Source organism: Desmodus rotundus, chromosome 3 (genome assembly GCF_022682495.2).
Source record: "Desmodus rotundus isolate HL8 chromosome 3, HLdesRot8A.1, whole genome shotgun sequence".
Taxonomy (NCBI): Eukaryota; Metazoa; Chordata; class Mammalia; order Chiroptera; family Phyllostomidae; genus Desmodus; species Desmodus rotundus.
The window spans coordinates 137,104,060-137,126,763 of NC_071389.1; the positions used below are offsets into that span (position 1 = coordinate 137,104,060).

Consider the following 22,704-nt stretch of genomic DNA (forward strand, 5'->3'; position numbering starts at 1 on the left):
ATGACCTGTGTCATAGAGCCACACAATTCAGTCTGTCTGAGATTCTGCCAGGAGAGTAATTTTCTGTGAACAATATTTGTATAGCTTTTTGTTGCCATAAGCCTATCAAGGGAAAATCTGGGGTACCTACAGTTGCTAGGCACTATGTTGGGGGCATTACTACATTGTGATATGCTCATCCTGCTTATTATGTTATATAAAAGATCATATGTTTGCTTTTCTAACTGTTGTTTGAATTAGTGATAATTTTTTCACTAACATGCATATGTTATCTATTTCTTCCTGTGGTCAATGACAAATAGGAGAAAGAATTATTCAATCCAATGGATAGTTACCTAATAGAAGAAATAAAGGTGAATGTATTGCTTTATCTGGATGACCATATTAATAAGTAAAAAGGAGAGAATGGGTATTGTTGTAGAACTAGAAGATGCTACCACAGTGAGTGTGCTCAGATTTCTGCCCTCAGTGAGCTTAAAATACTCTAGAAGCATTTTATTTATGTATATATATATGTATATACATAAATAAAATGTATATATACACACACACACATAATTATAATATAACCCAAATAAAATAAGTATTAAATAAGAATTATATGAAATGCTATTGATTAAAGGCAGGAAAGCTTAAATATGATATAAATGGTTGTCATTTGAACAGATAGGACAGACGGGAACAGAAGGACACCCAACAGGGTGTTAAAACTGTGGGTTTAGATAAAGGAAGAAATTCCTGACTAAAAGAGGTATTAAAATATCTGATAAGTAGGACTTTTTCTAACTACACCCACTTCTGTGGTGCCGCCATCTCATCAGTGTGTTCTATTTGTTGGGGATGACAAAGCAGGGAAAACAATGGAGACTAATCTGAGCACTTCACAAGTCTTAAAGCCTCTTTAAGGCTTTGAATGAACAACTCTCAATATCAGATAGTTCTACTCATCCTACTAAATAGGGTCTTTGATTTTTGTTTCTGTTTCTTCCCCTTGCAGGATGCTTTTCAGGAAATAATGATCACTTTTTGGCACTTCATCATAAGAAGAGTGGGAAGCCAGCATTCCTTTATCACCATTCACAAGACATTGAGAAGAGCCTGGATATAGCTCCACGAAAGATGTATAAACATTCCTCTTCTGAAGCTCAAATAAGTAAACACCACCCAAGTGTTAATTCAGCATTTCCTAGACCTGCGTATGATTCATCTCTCAATCTGTTGGCTGTGGCTGGTCAAGATCCCGAAGTGGAAAACCTTCCAATCCCAGAAGCAAATGTAATTGTGATAGTAAGTACTGCACTTGACTGATGCTGATGCTTTCATCTGTGGTCGATGTTGAAAAAACACCTAATGATGAATAGTTATCTTTGGATTTCAGTGATATTTTTTTTTACCACAGCACTTTTCATTCCCTAATATTTTCTTTTTGTTACTTGATTATTGTCTTTTGGCTTACCTTTGAATTTGAGGAGCCCATGAAATAAAAAATTTTGCCTGCCCCTGGCCAGGTAACTCAGTTAGACTATTGTCTTGATAGGCCAAGGTTGTAGGTTCGATTCCTGGTCAGGGCACATACAAGAATGAACCAATGAGTGCACAGATAAGTGGAACAACAAATCAGTGTGTGTGTGTCTCTCTCTCTTTCCCTCTATCTCTAAAAATCAACTTAAAAAAGAAAGAAACCTTGTCTGTATTCTCTGTGCGCAGCATGGTGCATGGTGCAGACTAGGTGCTTAATAAATATTTGAATTAAAATTTGCTTTAGGAAGGCCTTACAAGTATAGCATATATCCTGCACTGAGCCTCCTTTCTTCTGTGAAAATCTCTTCTAAGCAAATATGCTTTAATCTTTTTATATAAATAAGTAATACTTATTAAAGATCGTCTGTGCACTTGACTGAAATTGTAAGAAATGAAGAGCCCACTGAGAGGGAAGACGTGTATTAGGTGGAGGGCGGTTTTCTGTCACTGGAGTCAATAAAAGGGCTTGGGAGGAATGAATGGATAATATTCCTAATATCACTGAACAAACATTGCTCTTACTAGTCAAGGTGGTGCAGAGGTCCCATTGCTTGTGTTCTTAGGGTGTGTAATCCAGGCCAGAGGTTCCCAGTGTGTGGAGATATCGTAGTTTCAATACATGCTGAAGCTGATACACTATTTAGACTATTGATCATCCCTTTCAAGTTTAAAGCCACAATAGGAGGCTCCACAAAAAGCTACGAATCAATAACTAAATGGTTGTTATTACATTTATGCCCCCAAATATAATCAAATATGTTGACTTTTAAGGCCATAATAATTCAATGAAGCCATGTTTGCATTTTGGCAATGTATGCACCAAATGTAATGACATTTAACAAGCTTTTTTCCCTCTTCTTAATTTTTTTTTTATCTGCTACATATAGGTACATTACCTAGTATTGAGAATCAAAGGTTCACTTATTGATGTGTTCAGTTAGCATACATTGAATGTTTACTGTGATCCAGTCTTTATTTGAGGCATCTAGAAATAGCGGCAAATGAAATGGCTCTGCTTTTGCTTGAGAAATGTCTTGGGGGGGAATGTCAGTAATTCAATAAATAACATAAATTGAGAACACAAGATGAGCTGTTAAGAGAAAATATGTGGGTCATTTGCCTTTAGAAATATTTGAACAAATTCTCTGCATTTACATGAGTAACAGATGTTCTGAAGGTGAAAGCCGTGTATTCAGTGAAGATAAATGATGTTAATGATGTCGCTGTACCTGGATATGCCTGTGGTAATGCTGGGGCTCATGGGAGATATTTCCTCTAGTAACATCATATACCCATAGTCATCAACTCTTAAAGTCACTGTGAATTATAGTTCAAGAGGCTTATTCTATCTTATAATGCCGTGTACTGTCTAGTCCTTTTAATATTATGGAGGATAAAAGGCATCAGTAAGGAATTCTGGCATGTCATTTCACTTTTAGCTTGTTTGTGGTTTGGAGAGTCATGAAAAAGCTGGACTTTTTCTTTTGGGTGATGATTACAGAGAGGCAATAGGCTGCTTTACTGCATTAGCCTTCCTTAACCTCTCTTGATCTAGGCTCTAACCATTTGTGACTTTGATAGTTTGCAACTGCTAGTGCTAATGTTTCCTGTAGTCCGCTTGCATTACTGATGCACATGGTGATTTAGTAGGAAAACCTGGGAAGTAGGATTATTTTGAAATAAATCGATAATGTTCAGCTTACTCAAAAAAACAGAGGGTCAATATTCAGTCAAGGATCACTTGGTTTGAAGGTTAATCTATTGAGAAAAGACATTTAGTAATGGAGTACAGATGATGAAAGGGACATATTCTGGTGAATAAATGATGTTGGTGGAGTAACTAATGTATGCTTGTGTGACTAGAGTGTGCGTGTTTTATAGTATGTGTTTTATATATATATATCACAGAAAAACTATTTTGCTTGAGGAATATTGCAATGGTACCAAAAATTATTTTTTGGATTACTTTGTATAAAAATGAGCAATGTTAATAAGCATAATTTCCTAAATTAGGCAAATTATTGGAATTTCTCCCAGCTACAATAAAAAGCCATTTCCAACCTCCAAAATATATATGTAATTTCTAAACCTTCCTAGCTCAGAGGGGAGATAACTTTTTTCCTTCTCTCTTTCTCTCTCTCTCTCTCTCTCTCTCATTTCTGACATCATTAAGACAGTGAGTTTTAGAACGAGATATTTAACCAGGACATGAAAGATGCATATGTCCCTCTTCCTTTCCTGATTCCTAATCACTTCCACAAAGCATTGAATAAGAGCATTTGTGCACACATGAATTTTTTCCTTTTATTTCTTTCTTTTATAATCAGGAAAATCTGTAGTTTATTTACTCCAAGGAGAGGACAGCATAGTTAAAATGTTTATCCCAAAGAATGTTAATTGTGCTCCAGAAGCTTAATTAACAAGCTGTTAATAAGATTTTTGTACAAATTCAGTGTAGAAGGAAGGTGAATGTCTTCAAGGTCAGTGCTATGGTAGAAGTCAAAACGACAACAACAATGGCTTTCACCAAATGTGTGCTGGAAATTTCATAGCTCTTCTAACTGGACCCCCCAGATACTCATCAGGGCACACGGCCACCACATCAGGAAGGAGGGAACCCAGGATGGTCAGTGAAAATGGTACCATGGAAGCAGCTGCAGGTCTTTCCAGTTCAGCGAGATCAGTACCGATTGTTAAATGAAGAATATTTCAATCTGGGAAAAATATGAGAAAACTGGGGATTAAGAAGACTTTGAAATATAAATGGTGGAATATAAATGGTTTACTCCAGAGGATGGAATTGAGGAAAGGAAAATAAAATAAAGAGAAGGAAGAAGGAGGAGAAGGAATATGAGGAAGAGGAGGAGAGGAAGGAAAGAGAAGGGGGTGGGGAAAGGAGAGAGGGAAGGAAGGGGGAGGGAGTAGGAAGGAAAGTGGGGAAGAGAAGGGAGATGGTATGGCATCAGTTCTTAGGGCAATGGAAAGACGTCTGTGAGCACATAGAGTGTGACGGGGAGTTTCCAGGAGGCTGAAGGTCTCCTGGAGACCTGGTCTCTGTGAGATTCCTAGAGTCCAAAAGCTTCTTGTCTTGCTCACCACTCGCCCAGATCAGCACATGGACAGACATTCTCTTGTTTTTTAACACAGAACTTTTTTTGCAAATATTTTTATTGGGTAGTTGATTTAGATGACTATTAAAGCCAAAAACTTTGAATAACTCTGATTTTCAGTTACATCCTGAACTCTGGTAGTCACACCTTGAACCTCAGCTTGGTTCTGCTGTTGACCAACTTTTAAGTTTCATCTTACAGGGAAACAGATAATTCCTAGCTGTGATTTGAAGGGCTTTGAAAGTCCAGCCTTCTCATTGCCTTGCCACGGTAAGTAAATTTTGTCTTATTTAGTGCATTGTGTCATGTATATAAGTAATTGTTGGACATTTTTTCAATAGAGAAATTGGTTTAATTATAATTTTGTATTTGCGTGGTGAATGTTTCAAAGGGTGGGGTTAATCTGCGTAGCATCCACTAGAATTCTGCTACGTCAGGAAAGACTTATTAGTTAGGAGTACTTTTTTTACAAGTGACAAGAAATCTAATCCAAACTAGAGAAAATTTTGTGGCTCAAGTAACAACATTGCTGTACTATATCTAACTATAGGTATGATTGGATCAAGGGCTTGAATAATCAATAAGGATCGATCTTCCAGTTCTGCTTCCTCTGGGGCGACTTCATTCTCATACTGGTTCTGTCTTCTTCATCTCAACTTGTTTTCCTAAGAGTCCTGGAGTTTCATCTTTGTGGGCTCATATTCAATGGGAAAAACTGACGCTTTCACAAGTCTCAATAATATACTGGACATTCCTATGACTAGACCAATCTAAGTGAAGTACTCACTTCATCCTTGAATAATTTGTGGCCAAGTGATAAAAGTAGGCTTATTATCTAAAACCTAAACATCATGCCTCACCCCTAGATCATCCCTAAACACCCACAAGCTGTATATAGTAGGAGAGGTCACCTGAATAAAAATCGTGGCATTACTAACAAGCAAAGGAAGGGCAGATGCCAGATAGCAGCTAAAGGTAACCTAAAGCACAGTATTTGGGTTTTTTGTTTGTTTGTTTGTTTTTTCATGGAATTTTTTGTGCCTCTCTGCCCTGGTCCAGGCCCCTTTGTGACCCTTCCTTCCCTGTAGAATTAATGTGCTGCTGGAGTCAGCTGGAGAGAGATGCCGCCAAGCCTCTGTCATTGAGAGAACATGGGGAAGGGCATGTTCCATAAAGCAGAGTATTAAGGCTTCGGTTTTCAAGACACAATAGCCCCTTCAAAAAATGAGGACTTACAACTTAGCTTCAGGAGTTTGATTCTTGTACAAAATGAGTGACACAAATCATACTCTGAGTTCTCCAGGAGCGGCAAATTCATTCCGACATAGGAGAAAATTAAGGTGTTCGGGCTATGTCCTGACATCTAAACTGTTTGCCAACGAGAAGGACCCTGATTTAGTGCAATCTGTTGGACCCAGGACATTATGTTGCTAGAATGTCTAAAATTTGCAAAAAGCACTGTAACTTGTATACTTCTTTATGGTAACTGCATGTGGGATGGGAACAAGAGGAATGGGCTGAGCTACAGGGGAAGCAGGTGCATAACTCACAGAAAGTGTGATTCACATGCAGGCTTTGGGGAAATTATGAATTATTATGTGTCACAGGTATTCAGAATCATAGTAAATACCAAATCAAAAATGCTAAATGTACGTAAGATACAGTGTACTGTAATGTAGGGTGTGACCTGCATGTCTTCCCATCCAGTCTGGAACACTTGTCCCAAGTTCCTAGAGGGAATGAGTGTAAGAGCCCGGGAGAAAAATCTCTGCCATGTCCTGATATGGCAGTCCATTTGTTAAAACAATCACATTTTTTCTTCAATTTTCAAATAAACGTAGTGATAGTATAGAAACTTCTGTTCTCCTTGAAAATGGCGCTTTGCCTACAGACCTTACCAACTTCGTGATTGGGTATTTGTTCTGTGTGTTAGTTATCTGTGATTACATGACACATTACCTCAACATTTAGCAGCTTAAAACAAGAAATATGCATTATGTCACATAGTTGATAAAGGGCAGGAATTTGGGAGCAGTTTAGTTGTGTAGTTCTGCCTCAGGTGTTCCTGAAGTCAAGCTGTCAAAGTCTGAATACTTGACTGAGCTGAAGGATTCGCCTCCAAGCTCACTCACATGGCTATGAGCTGGAAGCTTCAGTTCCTCAAACATGGATATCTCCACAGAGCTACTCACAACAAAGCTTCCCCCAGAGCATGTAAGGACAGAGAGAGAGAGAAAGAGAGAGAGAGAGAAAGAGAGAGAGAGAGAGAGAGAAACAGGGAGAGAGAGACCACACTGCCTTGTATGACCATCATTCACACTTGATTCTATTCATTAGCAATGAGTCACTTGGTGTAGCCCACATTTCTGGGAAGGGAAACTACAGAGGGTATGAATACTAGAAGGCAGGGACCTTTGGGGGCTACCTGAGAGTGTGTGTACCCCAATCTTTAAAGAAAGTTGAGGAATCATTAGAATATGCTATTGCTTGTTATGTACTTCTACCTGTGAACTTCCAGAAAGGTAATTGTGTGCAGAAACCATAGTACAGAAATGTCATCACATATAGTAATGGTGGAAGAAACTATGTCGATAAAGAGCCTTCAGGCTTGAAAGAAACTCATGATTAGATGCCAATTTACAGATAAGGAAATCAAGGCCCCAAATCAAGGCCCCAAGGAACTTTCTCCAGGTTACACTGTTAACAATAAGAGCGACAGGCAGATTAAAATCCTAATTTGCCTGACTTCAAAACTCAAACACTTTAAATTTTACCTTAAGTCATTTGGTTTGCTTTCAGAAAATGCCATAAATTTTTTCAGCAGAAAATTTAACTTTATGAATTGTGCTTCATTTAAGCTAATGGTAATGTTAATTTTTATCCTTCTGAAAATACACTCATTGACAGCTAGGTGTTAATGTTGGAGCCAGAGAGAAAAAGGCAAAAGATCCGTGATGGCCGTGGATCTTTATTGTACATAATAATAAAAAAAATCAATTATACTGTCAAATCCTATTTTACTTTTAAGAAATTCTAGAAAAAAGCTCTGTAAACTACTTTGGAAATTTGGTTAACATTTTGCTTTTTTCTTAATGTACCCTAAATGCTTCATGTTAAACTATAAGAGCTTATATAATCGCCTTTTCTTTTACCCCAAACCCTCGCGTTTTGGTCAGCCTTGTGCTTAGGTTCTCCAGATATTGTTGCCCCCTGGAAAATAGTCTTGACGTCAAAATTCCATTCTTGAGCTTGGCAGCCCTGGCAGTTGTAACTGTCACCATCTGTTGCTTTTCTCCATTCCTAGCTCCTAAAGCGAGGAGGACGCTTGCACACATGCTGGGGACGTTAGAGGTCCGGCTTGGGCAATGTCTATGCGAAGTTCCAAAACCACTCGGCCCACCTGCTCGTTTGGATCATTTAGACTCAGCACTAAAATGATGGAAACCTTAAAAGAACTGAATTAATTGACTAAGACACTTATTGGACATTGACTATATTTATGTACAGATAGTATTCTCCAAGATTTCATAGAATTTCAGAATAGTTGAAAATATAGAGAAGGAATAAGAGGAATAAAAATAAGCCTTAACTATTACATTATAATGTCATCCTAATATATGTATCTATTAGTTACACCATACAAATATGATACAGACTATGTTTTATAAAAGTATGGAATCTGTATGCATAAAGTTTTATATTTTTTACTTACTTTATATTATGGACGCACTTTCTTACTATTAACAATCTTTATATAGCATCATTTTTTTACAGCTGCTAAAAATTCCATTGTGTAATAGATTTTACAGTTTTATATATTGACATATTCCCAACACATTCAGTGATTTAAAGCAGCTGATTTTGAGGATAAATAAATATTGAATATATCAAATATAGTATTCTTCTTATTGCAATTGCCTAGCTAATATTATTGAGAGAATATGAGGAATTTATCTTAAAGGAAAGTCTTTATGAACTCTCTATATAATTGTAATATGGGTGTATTTTTTTTCACTGGGCCAAATTATGTATGTTCCATAGGCCTTAAATATTAGGCAAAGGAAATATTTAAAATAGCCAAAGAAGTTATAAGGACAAAAAAAAAAAGAGAATGTTCTGTTAAGGGCATATAAAATATTCTTTTAGGACTTTTTTCATTGAGAAAGATGGAAGTGCTATGTCTCTTTATGTTGGAGCCTAACCCCACTCCATTTTTATTTTTTTATTTTTTTAAGATTTTATTTGCTTATTTTTAGAGAGAGGGGAAGGGAGGGAGAAAGAGAGGGAGAGAAACATCAATGTGTGGCTGTCTCTCATGCACCACCTACTAGGGACATGGCCCACAACCCAGGCATCAGACTGGGAATCGAACCCATGACCCTTTGATTCACAGGCCAGCACTTAATCCACTGAGTCACACCAGCCAGGGCCCCCTTTTGAAACTTGGAAATTTAAATCCAAAATTTCTACAATAATGTAAACATAAATGTTTACAGGTAACAAAGAAGGTGTGTTTTCTTTGGAACAAATATTTGTCAGGTCTTTAAAAATTGCTCTTTGGTTTTCTAGTTGTTAAGAACTGGGGGTTCTCTTGTACCCTCTGTGAGTGACTTTGTCCCTCTTTCTTTCTTTTCTCCTTCCTTTCTCTATTTCTCTCTAACCATAAATACCTACAAATCATCGTTAGATCTTGCTTTATAACTATGTGATGCTCTGCTTGAACATCTAACTGCTACTGGGTAATTCTGTTGGGTTCTCTGGGCACTGGCCCCACCTATGCATGATGGGATTGGCACTGTTCAGCAAACATCTCAGTTGCCTCAACATGATGTCCATAATTTAGAGAGTACAAACAACTTGCTCCTTTCTGTTGTTTAAAAAAAATGCAGGAGCTGAAAGTCTCTTGAAGATTCTCTCCCTGGGCAAAGTCATGAAGCTAACTCATCGGTAATTTTTACTGTTTGTAACCGAGCGCAGCACAGCTGATGCTTCATACCCTGGGTGACCACATGGTCACTGGGGAGTCAAGGTTCTGTATCTCCTGCCCTTTCTTTCTTTTTCTTCCCAAACCACATGTTTTCTTGAGCCAGGACCATTCTAGCAAATCCCACTGCTAACACCCCCTCTGCTCCTTACATTACTCTTACTTAATACTTCACTTATGACATTTTTGGCCACCAAATATGAGGAGGGGGCAGATTTCCCACACCAAGCAATTCTGTGACAGCAGCTTGTCATCTACAAGTTCATTTAGTTCTGACACCATCTACTTGGAAACAGCATTAAATCTGTTTGTTATCGGTGGAAGTGGGGTTCTTGCACTATCAATACACACACACACACAAAATGTCCTGAGGCCCACAGGGAAGGATGTGGCTCTGTGGTATGGTTTATTGATGATGTACAATTAAGGACATTCCCCTCCTGATGTCCCAATATCCCATCTTTGTTTTTCTTGCCATATAAAAGGTCCATTCTTGTTTTTAATAAGGCCAGGATAAAGGCCACTGCTCAGAGTCTATGCTACATGTTCAAGTATAGTCCAGTCCAGCGTCAAGCTAGCTTAGTGTGTATTTCCAGCTTGTAGTCCATTGCTGTGCTGTGGTATTCAGCCTCCCTCCTGGAAGCCATGGGCCACATGGCCATAAAGAGAACAGGTGTGTACACTGTGTGAGTGCAGGTCACAGGCAAGAGAGAGAGCATCTTTGTCCTCCTGGGGTCATATTAGCTTGAGCTTTGGACAGACCAGGTGTGTTTTTCAAATGAACCAATTAACCTCCCAATTCTGCAGGCTTTGGTTGGGTTTACACCTCCTAGTTAGACTGACAAGCCACTTTGCTCCCATACCTCCCCAGCACCCCCCAACAATCTGGTCCTAGAGGAGGGAAGGGAGGAGCATTAATCCCCTTGGAGGAGCAATGCTGTAATCCTCTGGAGTGCTTAATAACTTCCTGTTGAAGCAAACAGCCTTCTGTTTCCGAGTTTATTAAGCTCAATGTCTAGTTTCCTTTGTTTCTCTTTTCAATATCTAGCTTAACAATGATAGTAACACTTTTGCTTACTAGATTACCAGTTTATTGTAAAAGGATATAACTCAGGAACAGGTAAATGGAAAAGATGCATAGCACAAGGTATGTGGGAAAAGATGCAGAGCTTCCTACCATCTCTTGGTGCCCCCCACTCCCACCACCTCCACATGTTCACCAATCTGGAGTCCCTTCAAATCCTTCTTTTTGGAGTGTGTGTGTGTGGGGGGGGGGTTGCAGAGGCTTCTTTACATAGGCATAATTGATGAAATCACAGGCCATTCTCTCTCCTCCCCAGAGGTTAGAGGTCAGGACTGAAATTTCTCTAATTCCTCAAGTCACTGCTTGGTTTCCCTGGCAACCTGCCCCCATTCTTAAGGGGCTTTCCAGAAGTCACGTCATTGACATAAACTTGGGTGTGCTTACAAGGGCTTATAACAAATAACAAAAGATGGCAATTTTACCTTTATGGCTCTGGAGTTATTTTAGGAACTGGGAATAAAACTAAATAACTTTAAAAAGATGCTCCTGTAGCTCATATAGGAAACTACAGGGTTTTAGGTTGTATGTACCAGGAACTATGGAAACTGACCAAAATACTTTTCTTAATATAAATCATAATACCACATCACCTTAGCCATTTATCATCGTCTTTTCCTAAAGAAGGTTGGTTATAATCTTGTACTTAGCCATTTTCCAATATTTTTTGAAATGTGAAAATATAATCCAGCCATTATTCATTTCCCAGGCTGTTTCTTTTTATACCCGTCTGCCATATTTGAACCATTTGAATTCAGAAAAATAAGTCAAGAGGGCATTATCAACTTTACATATCTCTCAATTTGCCCTACATTTTCATATACTCTGGTCTTTTAACTGAAACAATAAACTAGCAACTCATAAGTTTAAAGGAAAAAGAAGAGAAAGACCCACTTTTGAAGGAGAGGGCGAATGTTCACAGTTTCTTAGACTGCGGGAAGAGTTGTGTTTGTGAGATTTGTTTGCTCTCCTCTCTAGAAGTGACAGCCATGGGATTCAAATTCCAAGAGAGCCTGAAAGTCTTAGAGAACTTGTGAGACTTTCTCACAAAGTCTGAGAAAGTCTGAGAATTTGTATCAGACAACCAGGGATAAGAATCTATCTTATTCTGAGATTTCCTAATTGCGTTCATTAATGTCATCTAATCAATTATTCTGAATATCTTTGGAGTCTATATTTGTTTGTGTGTCTATAGTTTAGAAAGACCCCTTTCATTTCACACCCCATTTACTGATCTGGTGATGCTGCATGGCTTACAAATTTGATTATTTTTCCCACCTGAAAACATAGCAACTAGAATTAGGTGTTTAACTAGAACAGGTATACGTTGGTTCTTTGTGCTTTAAGCTATTGAGTTAATTTCTCTCTCTTTTAAAACTGGTATGTTTTTTATAGGAAATAATTGGGCAGCAAATAGCAAAATCTATACTGAACAGGCCACCAGGCAAATTTTTTGAATATAGGCTTTAAAACCAGCAATCTTTTTTCATGGGCAAATGAATGAAAAAAATTCTCCATGTGTGACAAGCAATGCTATCATCTTTATTCTTAAGTATAATTTTTAAAATTACAAGTCAAATGAATAAGATCAAGTCTATGCCAAGCTAGATTATAAAAAATGTCTTAGTTATAGAAAACAATATATTTTTGGTGAATAACTAATATACATAAGTCATGGAGACTGGAAAAGAATATGTAAGTAATATCTATAAGGAACTAGTGGTCTGGAATATATGGGTTCTTGATTCTATGCAGGAAAGGTTTCACAACACAAGTCCAGGTAATTTTGAGAGTACATTTGTTAAAGCTGCGGTCAGTAAAACAAAGGAAGAGCTTAAGATAGAAAAGGCAAGGTCATAGCAGTAAGAGTAAGCCTAGGTACAGCTGCCTTGGCCCTTTGGAAACATGAGGAAGAGCTAAGCTTCAGAGAAGCTACCTTGGTCCTTTAGAAAGAAAGTCACGGAGGCAGAAGAAGTGAGTCAGGTGAGCTGCACAGACTCAGGAAACAAGTTTCAGAGGCAAAATGAGGGCTCTTGGAGACAGGTTCAGGGAGCTAGTGGACAAGCTGCCACTGCCTGCTCCATCCCCGGTTGCAGGTCTCCTGGGAACCCTTAGAGCTTCTGGAGAAAAGCAAAGATACATGCCTGAGGAAAGAAGGGGGTGAAGGCACATGTGTACCCCAGAGAGAGTGCACACTGGGTCCTTTGTCTTAAGGGTTTTTATCTGTTTTCTAAAGGCTGAAATTATAGGGGAGGTCTCAGGAGAGACCTATAGAGGAGGATCTCAATAGAATATTCATCAGCTTTTCAGGTGTGTCTTTAGATATGGTGTTGAATCAAAATGAATTTGTAAAGGGGTGGGGGTCATTATCTGATTGTTTCACCTTCAAAGAATGTCGTCAAAGAGGGACCAGGACCGAGGCAGGTCCGCCCTAGCATGGTCTGGAATACATAAACCATTTGCTCCTAAGTGTCCTTGGTTAGGGAAGATAAGACCTTCTGACTTATTATCTGGCCGTAAATTTTTCAGCAATTTATCTGTCTCAGTTTCCCCATTCCTCTTGCCAAGGAATTTTCCTAGCTTCTAACTATCTTGCCTCACCAAAAATAAGTAAGAGCAACTGGATTCTCAGACATGGAAAAGTTTTGAATGGACACTTGATCCTTGCTCCTTGAAATATTCATTCATTTAAAAATATTATTGAGTGCCTCCTCAATAAAGAAGACTCTGGGGATACAGGAGTGGCAAGATGAATAAGATTATTTCAGCTATGTAATTTAAATTCTAATAGGAGAAAGAGAAAAAATAAGTAAACAGCAATGTAATTTCAGATGGTGGTAAGTGCAATGAAGAAAACAAAACAGCTATGAGGCAGAGCAGAATTGGAGGGACCAAATTATATTGAATGTTGAAAGATTCTGTTGAATAATTCTGGATACCTAGAGATTGAGTCTAGGTACAGCTCCTACACGGAAGCTGTGTGGTAGAAGAATAATTCTGGAATCAGCAGAAATGTATTGGAATCCCAAATCATATCCTAAGTGTGTTTCCTGCAGTGACTTACTTAACATCTCTGTATTTCAGTTGCTCGTTTGTGGGAGAAAGAAAAGTGATACTAATAATATCCATCCTATAGAATTGTGGCAGAAATTGAATAAGATAAAGCATTCAAGGCACTTAGTATCATGCTTGACACATAGTAAGATCCTTGTAAAAATTGGATACTATTATTAGCATTACATGGACAATGAAAAACATATCTTTCCAGTTTTACTACCAAGAATAGTTGTATTTCTCTTGAGCCTCTGGTTGGCTTATAATTATATCTTTTAAATGCTGTGAATCATGTTTCCCTGTAACTCTTGACTGCTAAAAAGCCAAGAGCTAAATTTGTGGTATACCTCTAACAAATATAGAGAACTTCATTGAATGCCTTACTTATTTTGTGAACTAACTTCATTCTTGGCTGGATGTTTTCTTTTCTTCACTCATTTTTCTTTTAATTCAATTTCCTCACTTCCATGCTTTATATTGTTTTGTGTTGTGTGTGTTTTTGTAAGCTGCCATAAATCTTTTCTCTAATATGTCCTAAACACATAGTTGCTCTGACAAAATAGCAATCAGGATGGACAAGCTGAGTCGGAATGTTACACAGCAGGAAATCCCCTTACAGGAAGAATGTGTTTACCCATTAGGTTGAAGAAATAAAATATAGTTTATATAAAAGAATTACAATGTATATAATCATATGTTTGCCACACTGCCCAGTGGGCCCAACCGCAATCAATCCCCACCTCAGGGCCCAATCTTCATTCCCCTTGTGAGCAGTTTCATAGAGTGGGAACAGAATGGTTTTAAGAGGAGATACCCTGGGTTCACATGCCTCTTCTGCCCCTAAGACCACCTTTGAGATCTTGGGCAAGTCAGTGAACATTCTGAGTTTTTGTGTCTTAATTTTAATGGTAATTGTAATACCTGGCCTGGCTGCCTCCTTTGATTCTTTCTAGGATCAGTGAATTTGTACTATAAGCACAACACTTTGTCATAATGTCAGCTGTCATGGTCCTGGTGGCAGTGGATGATGATGATGCCAATTTTGTTGCTGACCTACTCTGATCTTGGGGGAAAAGCCTGGTTTTGGGGCTGCTTACCTTGTACAAATCTAGAAGGAACCCTTCACACAGCCGTCTCGGCCAACAGCATCCCCCAGAGCTGTGCGTCACACAGCCCGCACGCACAGCCACATGTGGTGGTCCTGACTAAAACCCGGCTTATATTCCATTGCTAATTACCTGGGCTCTGGACCTCATGTTCCTTTCCTGAGTGGCTACTTTGTTCAGCCAAACAGAACTTTAGTTCCTGGGTCTGGAGACCTGCCTTTTCACTAGTTTTATCTTGAACTCGGATCTCACAGCCAGCACACACCTCTACCTGCTGAGCTTTTCCTGTAGCCATGGGCCGTCTTCTGGTAGAACAGCCACCTACTGTACTACCCCTGTCCACTGAAAGACTGTCTTTTCCATCAGCCAGAAGCACTAATACTGCTTGTGTTCACCTCCTGTCTCCTGCTCCCAGATGCAACTCCTTCTTTTCCCCCAAAGTTTTCTCGAATCAAATAATGTATTGATTGCCTTTAGGATCTTAACATTAGCTGCATTGTCAGTAGCTACTGTTTCAAAGAAAACTTTTATTTTTAAAGATATTATTAACCCCAAAGCAGAATAATTTATTGATAACCTAGTAATTTATTAATAACCTAATATTTATTTCCAAGTTATCACAGAAGACCAAATAATAAGGATTTCACACATATGAGTACATACTCTTGGTAATTGGAGCTTTCCTTTATAATTAGGCTGGGATGTGAATCTTTTTAATTTATATTACACATTTCTCCATTCTAAATATATTTTAAAATATTTTACTGTTGCTTTAAAAATTAAGTCATCCTTATTCCACAAGATACTTTTTTAATAATAATAGGTCATATATATACCTTAGAGTCTTTGAATATAAATTTGCCTTACTTCTTCTGAATAGCTGAATAATTTTCAAGTTTGTATACATGAAACACTTTCTTAAACTAGTTCTCAGATTCAGTGTACACCCACATTGTTTGCAGTTTTCATTTCTCTGTGTATGTGTTTTATATTTGCCACAACAGAATTTCCACAATAAACATCTTTGCTGCAATAAACACCCTTGGAAAAGAGCAATATATAAAATATATATATAATATATATAACATATATATAATATATGTAACTATTATCTATATAAGTGTGCATGTATAAAATATACACATAAATATATGTTTTGGTTTTGTTCACTTACATATAGTTTTATATCTTAAATATATGAATAAGAGATTTTTCAAAGGAGATTATTTACTCCTAGAGTATTTTCATTAATATATTACCAAATCATTGTTTTCTGGACAGTTGTAGTAATTCACCCTCCCACTAGTGATGTATAAAGGTGCCTGACTGATTCAAAGTTCACAGCAGTTAGTGGTTGTTCTTTTTAATTTTTGCTGACCAGGGGAGTGAAAACTATATTTCATTCTTGCTTACATTCGCATTTCTATGACCATGAAAAAGACTGAGCATCTTTAATGTATATTGGGTTTGTTTTTTTTTTTTATTTTCTCTTGTGCAAATTGCTTATTCTTATCTTGTGTATTAGTTTGATTATCTTTTTTAAAACAATCTATAGAAACTTTGTTTATTGGGAAATAATCCCTTTGTCTGCAATATGGGTTACTTTTTTTTCCTAAGCTGTCATTTCTTTTTTTATGGAGTCTTTTTTTTTAATCTTTGCCTAAGGAGATGTTTATTAATGAGAGAGAGAGAGAGAGAGAGAGAGAGAGAGAGAAACACAAACAGTAACATGAGAGAGAAACATTGATCGGTTGCCTGCCATACATGCCTCAATTAGGGATCAAACTGACAACCTAGGTATGTGCCCTCATCAGGAATCGAACCCACAACCTTTTGGTATATGGGACAACGCTTCAACCAACTGAGCTAGCTGGCCAGGGCTATGATGTCTTTTGCCATACAAATTGTTAATTGCTTTGTGTTCAAATGTTTGTATTTTCCTTCTTTAAAAAACCACCTTTTGGCTTCCAATCAAGATGGTGACCTAGGTAAATGCTATACTCACATCCTCCCACAACTACATCAAAATTATGATTAAAGTACAGAATAACTGTTATTCAGAACTGTCTGAAATCTAGCTCAAAGAAACTCCTATAGCTAAGGATATAAAGAAGAAGCCACAACAAGATGGTAGGAGGAGCTGTGACAGAATGGGTTTGTCCCACACCCACATGTGGCAAATAAAAATCAAGAAGGATACTATGCAGCAAAGTTCCCACCTGAGAAGTGAGGGGTCCCAGCCCCACAAGCAGGCTCTGCAGCCTGGGATTTCAGTGCCAGGAAGAGAAGTTCCCATAACTTCTGGCTGTAAAAACTAGCAGGGATGGTGGTTGAGTGAGATAGAGTGCTACTGGGGTCCCAGGCAGTTTCTCTTAAAGGGCTCCTGCACAGACTTACTCAGACTCACTCCCTCTGAGCTGCAGCACTTGGGAAGTAACTCAAAAGGCACCAGGGATATACAAGGAGAAGCTGAATTGTCTGATATCTGGGCAAGAGCTAGAGGAACAGGTTTCTCCCAGACAGAAGTGCTGGCAGAGGTCATTGTTCCTTTACTGAGCCCTCCTCCCACAGAGTCAGCAGACAGGTTCCATATTGGAGTAACCATCAACCTGGCTTACACTCCTCAGCCCACCCTTGTTATTCCCTGAGACCCCACCCCACCACCTTGTGGGTCCATTCAAGCTGTTTCCAGAGCCTTGTACATACAAATGGCCTATCTTGGCTCATGTTTCAGATTTACCTAAATCTCTCAAACAAGTAGCATCTGGCCTCAGCATGCCTGTACATCTTGCTAAGTGGCCCCAGGTTTGGCACTAGTGGTAGATGGCCATAGTTCCCAGCGTAGCCTCACCAGGGCACTTCCAAGCCCAGCACAAGTAACAGCAATCCAGAAATCTCTTTGTAGTTTATGCTGGGTGGCCCCTGGCAGAACACAAGCAGTGGCTGACCTTGGTCTGTACCTTCTGAAAGGCCCCAGAGCCAGCATACCTGGTGGACAGCTTCAGACCATGTCAAAGCACCACCTAACCACCTCCACAAACAGCATACTCAAGGGGCAGACTCAGTGGGCACCAGAGCCCTGCTGAAGTAAGTCTTGCTCTGTGGAGTGGGACCCTGCACAGATGATCTTCCACAGTGGTTGCAGCCAGTCCTTGCAACTGGGAGTAAATTCTTCCCATTGACATGTCAACAGCAATCAAGGCTCAACTACAACAAAAGGCTGGCACAGCCCACACTGGGGATCATGCCTGAAGTATCCAGTTAAGGTGGATGAGAAGGCTGTGCCACTGAACTCTACAGGACACCTACTATACTAGGCCACTCTACAAAGCCTGGGAGACATAGCAGCTCTACCTAATACATAGAAACAAACCCAGGGAGGGTGCCAAAATGAGAAGACACAGAAATATGTCCCAAATAAGAGAACAAAGTAAAACTCCAGAAAAAAAAAACTAAACAATATGGAGACAAGCAATCTACTAGATGCAGAATTCAAAACACTGGTTATAAAGGTGCTCAGTGAACTTAGGAGAAGAATAGATGAACTTAGAACTTTAACAGCATTAAAAAAAAGACATGGAAACCATTTTAAAATGTCAGAAACAAAGGATACCTTAACTGAAAGTAAAAATGATTTATAGGTAATCAACAGTAGAGTACATGAAGCCGAGAATCAAAACAGTTATTTGGAGTACAAGGAAGCAAAAACATGCTCAATCAGAACAGCAAAAAGAAGAAAGAATAAAAAAAAGTTAGGAGCCTCTGGGACAACTTCAAGCACACCAACATTTGCATTATGGGGTGACAGAAGGAGAAGAGAGAGAGCAAGAAATTGAAAACCTATTTGAAAAAATAATGACAGAAAACTTCCCTAACTTGGTGAAGGCAATCGACATACAAGTCCAGGAAGCTCAGAAAGTCCAAACAAGATGAACCCAAAGAGGCCCATTCCAATTGTAATTAATCATAATTAATATGCAAAATATTAAAGACAAAGAGATAACCTTAAAAGTGGCAAGAGAAAAGCAGTTAGTTACCTACAAGGGAACTCTCGTAAGACCATCAGTTGATTTCTCCACAGAATTTTTGCAGGCCAGAAGGGATTGGCAAGAAATACTCAAAGTGATAAAAAGCAAGGACCTACAACCAAGATTACTCTACCCAGCAAAGCTATGATTTAGAATCATTGGGCAGATAAACAGCTTCCCAAACAAGAAAAAGCTAAAGGAGTTCATCAGCACCAAACCAATATGACATGAAAAGTTAAAGGGTTTTCTTCAAGAGGAAGAATTTGTCAATACATCATCATTTTCCAAGTCAGGGATTTGAGCTTCAAAGTTTTCCTTCTTATGTCATAAGTGGGTTCTGAGGCTCTTAACCCCAAGTAGACTGGCAGTGGTGTTTACTGGTTTTAAATAACAGAACCCAAGCCTTTGAACTGCCCCTTATTAGCCTGAGACACCTTTCCAAATGGCAAAGTTTCCTTAAGAATGAGTTCTTGAGGCCCTAGTGAGGAAACCCATCAGCCCTCCTAAAGACTTTTCATTGATCATTTTTATTTGCTTTCTTTGACTTTAGACTCAACAAAACTAAGTTCTCTTTAGGACTGAGCCTCCCATCCAGCTTTACCTCTGGGGAAAAATACTCCAGTGAATGGGTTTTAAGAATGGTGGTTCCCAAGCAGTTGTTTCTCATTGTAAATGAAGTCATGAGACACCTAGATTTCCTAGGCATTTCAATTGGATCCCCTGTCAGGGTTCCATCATGTCTGGGCACTGACAAGAGGGAGTGAGTCTCAAACTCACTTCCAAATCCTGGGAAGTTGGTACCCTGATCAGTTTGTCACAATGAGGCCCGGCTTATTCCCACTATTTGAACTCCAAATTATGTAAGCACTAGTAGAGAAAGTGGTATTGCATACCACTTGTCTAACTCATTCATTTTGCAGAGAGGCCCAGAAATAGGAGGTGGCTTGCTTGAGGCTAACAGCTCATCAGGGACCAAAGAATCTTTAATCAGATCATCTGCATCTCAATTTTTCTTATGAAAAATTAGAACATTAACATCTGTTCTGTTTTCTTTACAAGGATTTTAGTGAGGATCAAATGAATCAATGTGTATGAAAACACTTTGAGATATTTTTGTTAATCACAAATGTCAGGTATCATAAAATTGTTTTAAAGTTCAATGTTATTTTTCTTTTAGTGAGAAATTCAGAAATCTCTGAATAGATTATAACAGCTGCCACGTATTGAGTTGCTATCCATCAATAGGCCCCTTTACCAAACTTATGTAGAGAATTTTATTGTAACACCTCTACTCGTGCCCTAAAACGAATGGAAGGATTGACTTGGTAGGCATCAGGAGGTTTCTGCCATCTTTTATTTGAAAGATATTTATGATGGGCATTGCATCATGGGGCAGGCCCTGGAGCCAGGCTTTGAACTGGGGCAGTCTCTTTCAAGGGTCTAGGCAATAAACACTCCTGTGTTCTTGAAACCTATGTACCATTTTATAACACAGAAATAAGATTAACTTATTTTACAAGCATAAAGTAAAAGGTATATCTGAACATAAGTTCTACTTACATTTGTATTTTAAATGACCTTTAAGAAAATAAAACAAACTTAGAAAAATTAAATATTACTCCAATCAATTCTGTCTAGTCTCTGTGAAAAATCTGTATGGGTATTGTCAGGGAGGGGAAAATTCCCTCCTCTGCTCCTCTCGAGTTTTCATGGCTGGAGTAATAATGAAACTGACACAAGACCAGATTACAGGAGAAAAACCCATGTAATATGTGCACAGGGGAGATCATGAATGATGCTCAGAAAAATGATCAAAGCAGGCAGCTGTTTATAATTTTTAGACAAAGAAACAATAAATTTTTGAGGAATTGCCAAGACAAAGAAACTTAGGTTTGGGAACTCATTAGTAAAGACTCTAAACAGAAAGAGGTCTTGGAGTAGTAAATTAGTAAAAAGTAACGAGGTTTGTTTGCACAGGTTTTTTGGCCCTGGACTCCTTAACTCTGGAAAAATGGGGGTCTCTCAGGCCCTGTGGAGCAAAGAGGGCACCTCTCACTGGGGAGATTCGTTCCTTGCAGTCAAGGAGACAAAGGAGGGTCAATCTGCCCTTTCTTCACCAGCTGCTTTTCAAGTAACTTTAATTAGAAATAATCAATATGCCACTGTGAGATATTTGGGGGCTGCATGCATTGGGTACTGACAGTGCAGTGTTAAAAAATAAAATTAATAAGTTACTTTCATTTTTGGGGGGGGTCAGAAAAATGAAGTCTATCTTTTAAAAAAATAGATTCAATACAGGCATGCTGAAAGCCAGTATTATTACCTCCCTGAATTCTTCCAGACTTCTTCTCCACAGACCATTATTTTACTCCTTTTGGGAATGAGGCAAACATGTGATCTGAGGTGATAAGAGATTCCGCTGCTCAAAAAATATGTACTCTAGTAGTGTGCCACAGTCTAATCTTCCACCACTAGAGAATAATTTCCTCCAATAAGGGCACTGAATTTCTGTGATGCCCGGGAGGAAAAAAGTCTTGATATCCAGCAATACTGAGGTACTGAGAGATTTCCCCATATAATTTTTCCAGATATTGCCAACAAAAAATTTATTTGTACAGCATACCTTATCGATACTGGCACAATAATGCTATACGTGAAGGGTTATAGGTCCCTAGCCTTGTTCTAATAGAACAAACGAGTCTTCGTATACATAGTGGTAATTTTGCCCACAGAGAGAAAGAGTGATGATGGTCTGGACTCGTCTCTAAGCAGAGCCAGGTCAGGCCAGCAGCTGGGGGAGAGCTGTGCAGTCAGGGTGCAAAGCACAGAGTCAGGGCACCTGACAGGTGGAAGTGGGAGACAGGGCCATTGATTTAAGGGCTGCTCTGAAGACAGACAGCCCCTGTGTCCTACTTTTCCCTCAGGCTGAACTTGCCACTGTTGGGCTGTATTTGTTACCCAGAGGGGTCCCACACTCATGGTCTATGAGCTGAAGTCAGTCCACAGGGAAGTCTGTTGGCCTGAGGAGTCTGAAGAGAATATGAGTGTGTGCATCCCAGCTGGGCCTGTTCCCCATTTGCACAGGCCCTACCATTGACAGATGCCTCTCCTTTGTGCCTTGGGTTTCCGTCCTGGCTCCTGAAATCCTTTGAGCTTGGGACATCTGTTTTGGACTTCAGAGCCCCCTGAATCTCTACATCCCAAATGTTGGTTGTATTTTTAACCTATTCCAAAATTTGTTTGTGCTCTTTCCCTGTTTTTTCAAGGTCAAATCTGTGAATTCATGCCACTATGCATATCTTCTGCTCAATTAATGCCACAATACTGTGCAAACCTTGGCAGAAATGTCATTCTGCATCTTTGTGAAGCCAGAAGGCTGCTGAATACCAGTCTGAAGCTGTGGTAATTAAGCCCTTCTTTAACGAGCATTAGTAACACAGTGTGTAATGGACATGATGATTGTCAGGATGCCTTAAGGAGAGTGGACTTTTCTAGAAGCCTCTTATTCTCCTGACATTCTGGTGGCAGGAGGTTGTATTATAAATGTAACATTTCCAGTGTCAGAAGCATCTGTTCCCCTACTATCTTTGAGGGAACAGGGCATAGAGATCAGACTTGAAGATTTTCATTGTTGTTCTTCCCCTTGACCTGTGAATTTGCTGAGGATATGTCGGGAACTTAATCTTGTCATAACCTTGTGAATCTAGACAATAAAGGGTAATGATAAAGGGAAAACAAAAACAATAGTTTCCACCTTTGATTGGGCTCCCCTATTCACTAGGCATCATGGTGCAGGCTTTTCATCCCCAGCCTCCTAACT

General features: G+C 38.9%; 1 protein-coding gene across 1 annotated transcript in view; it reads left to right on the top strand.

Moving 5' to 3' along the window:
* PTPRR (protein tyrosine phosphatase receptor type R) overlaps positions 1–22,704 on the top strand; it is a 237,516-nt gene that overhangs the window by 25,754 nt on the left and 189,058 nt on the right. The window contains exon 2 of the mRNA XM_045184745.2: positions 998–1,287. Coding sequence (XP_045040680.2) covers positions 998–1,287 — 290 coding nt within the window. The remainder of the gene's footprint in view (positions 1–997; positions 1,288–22,704) is intronic.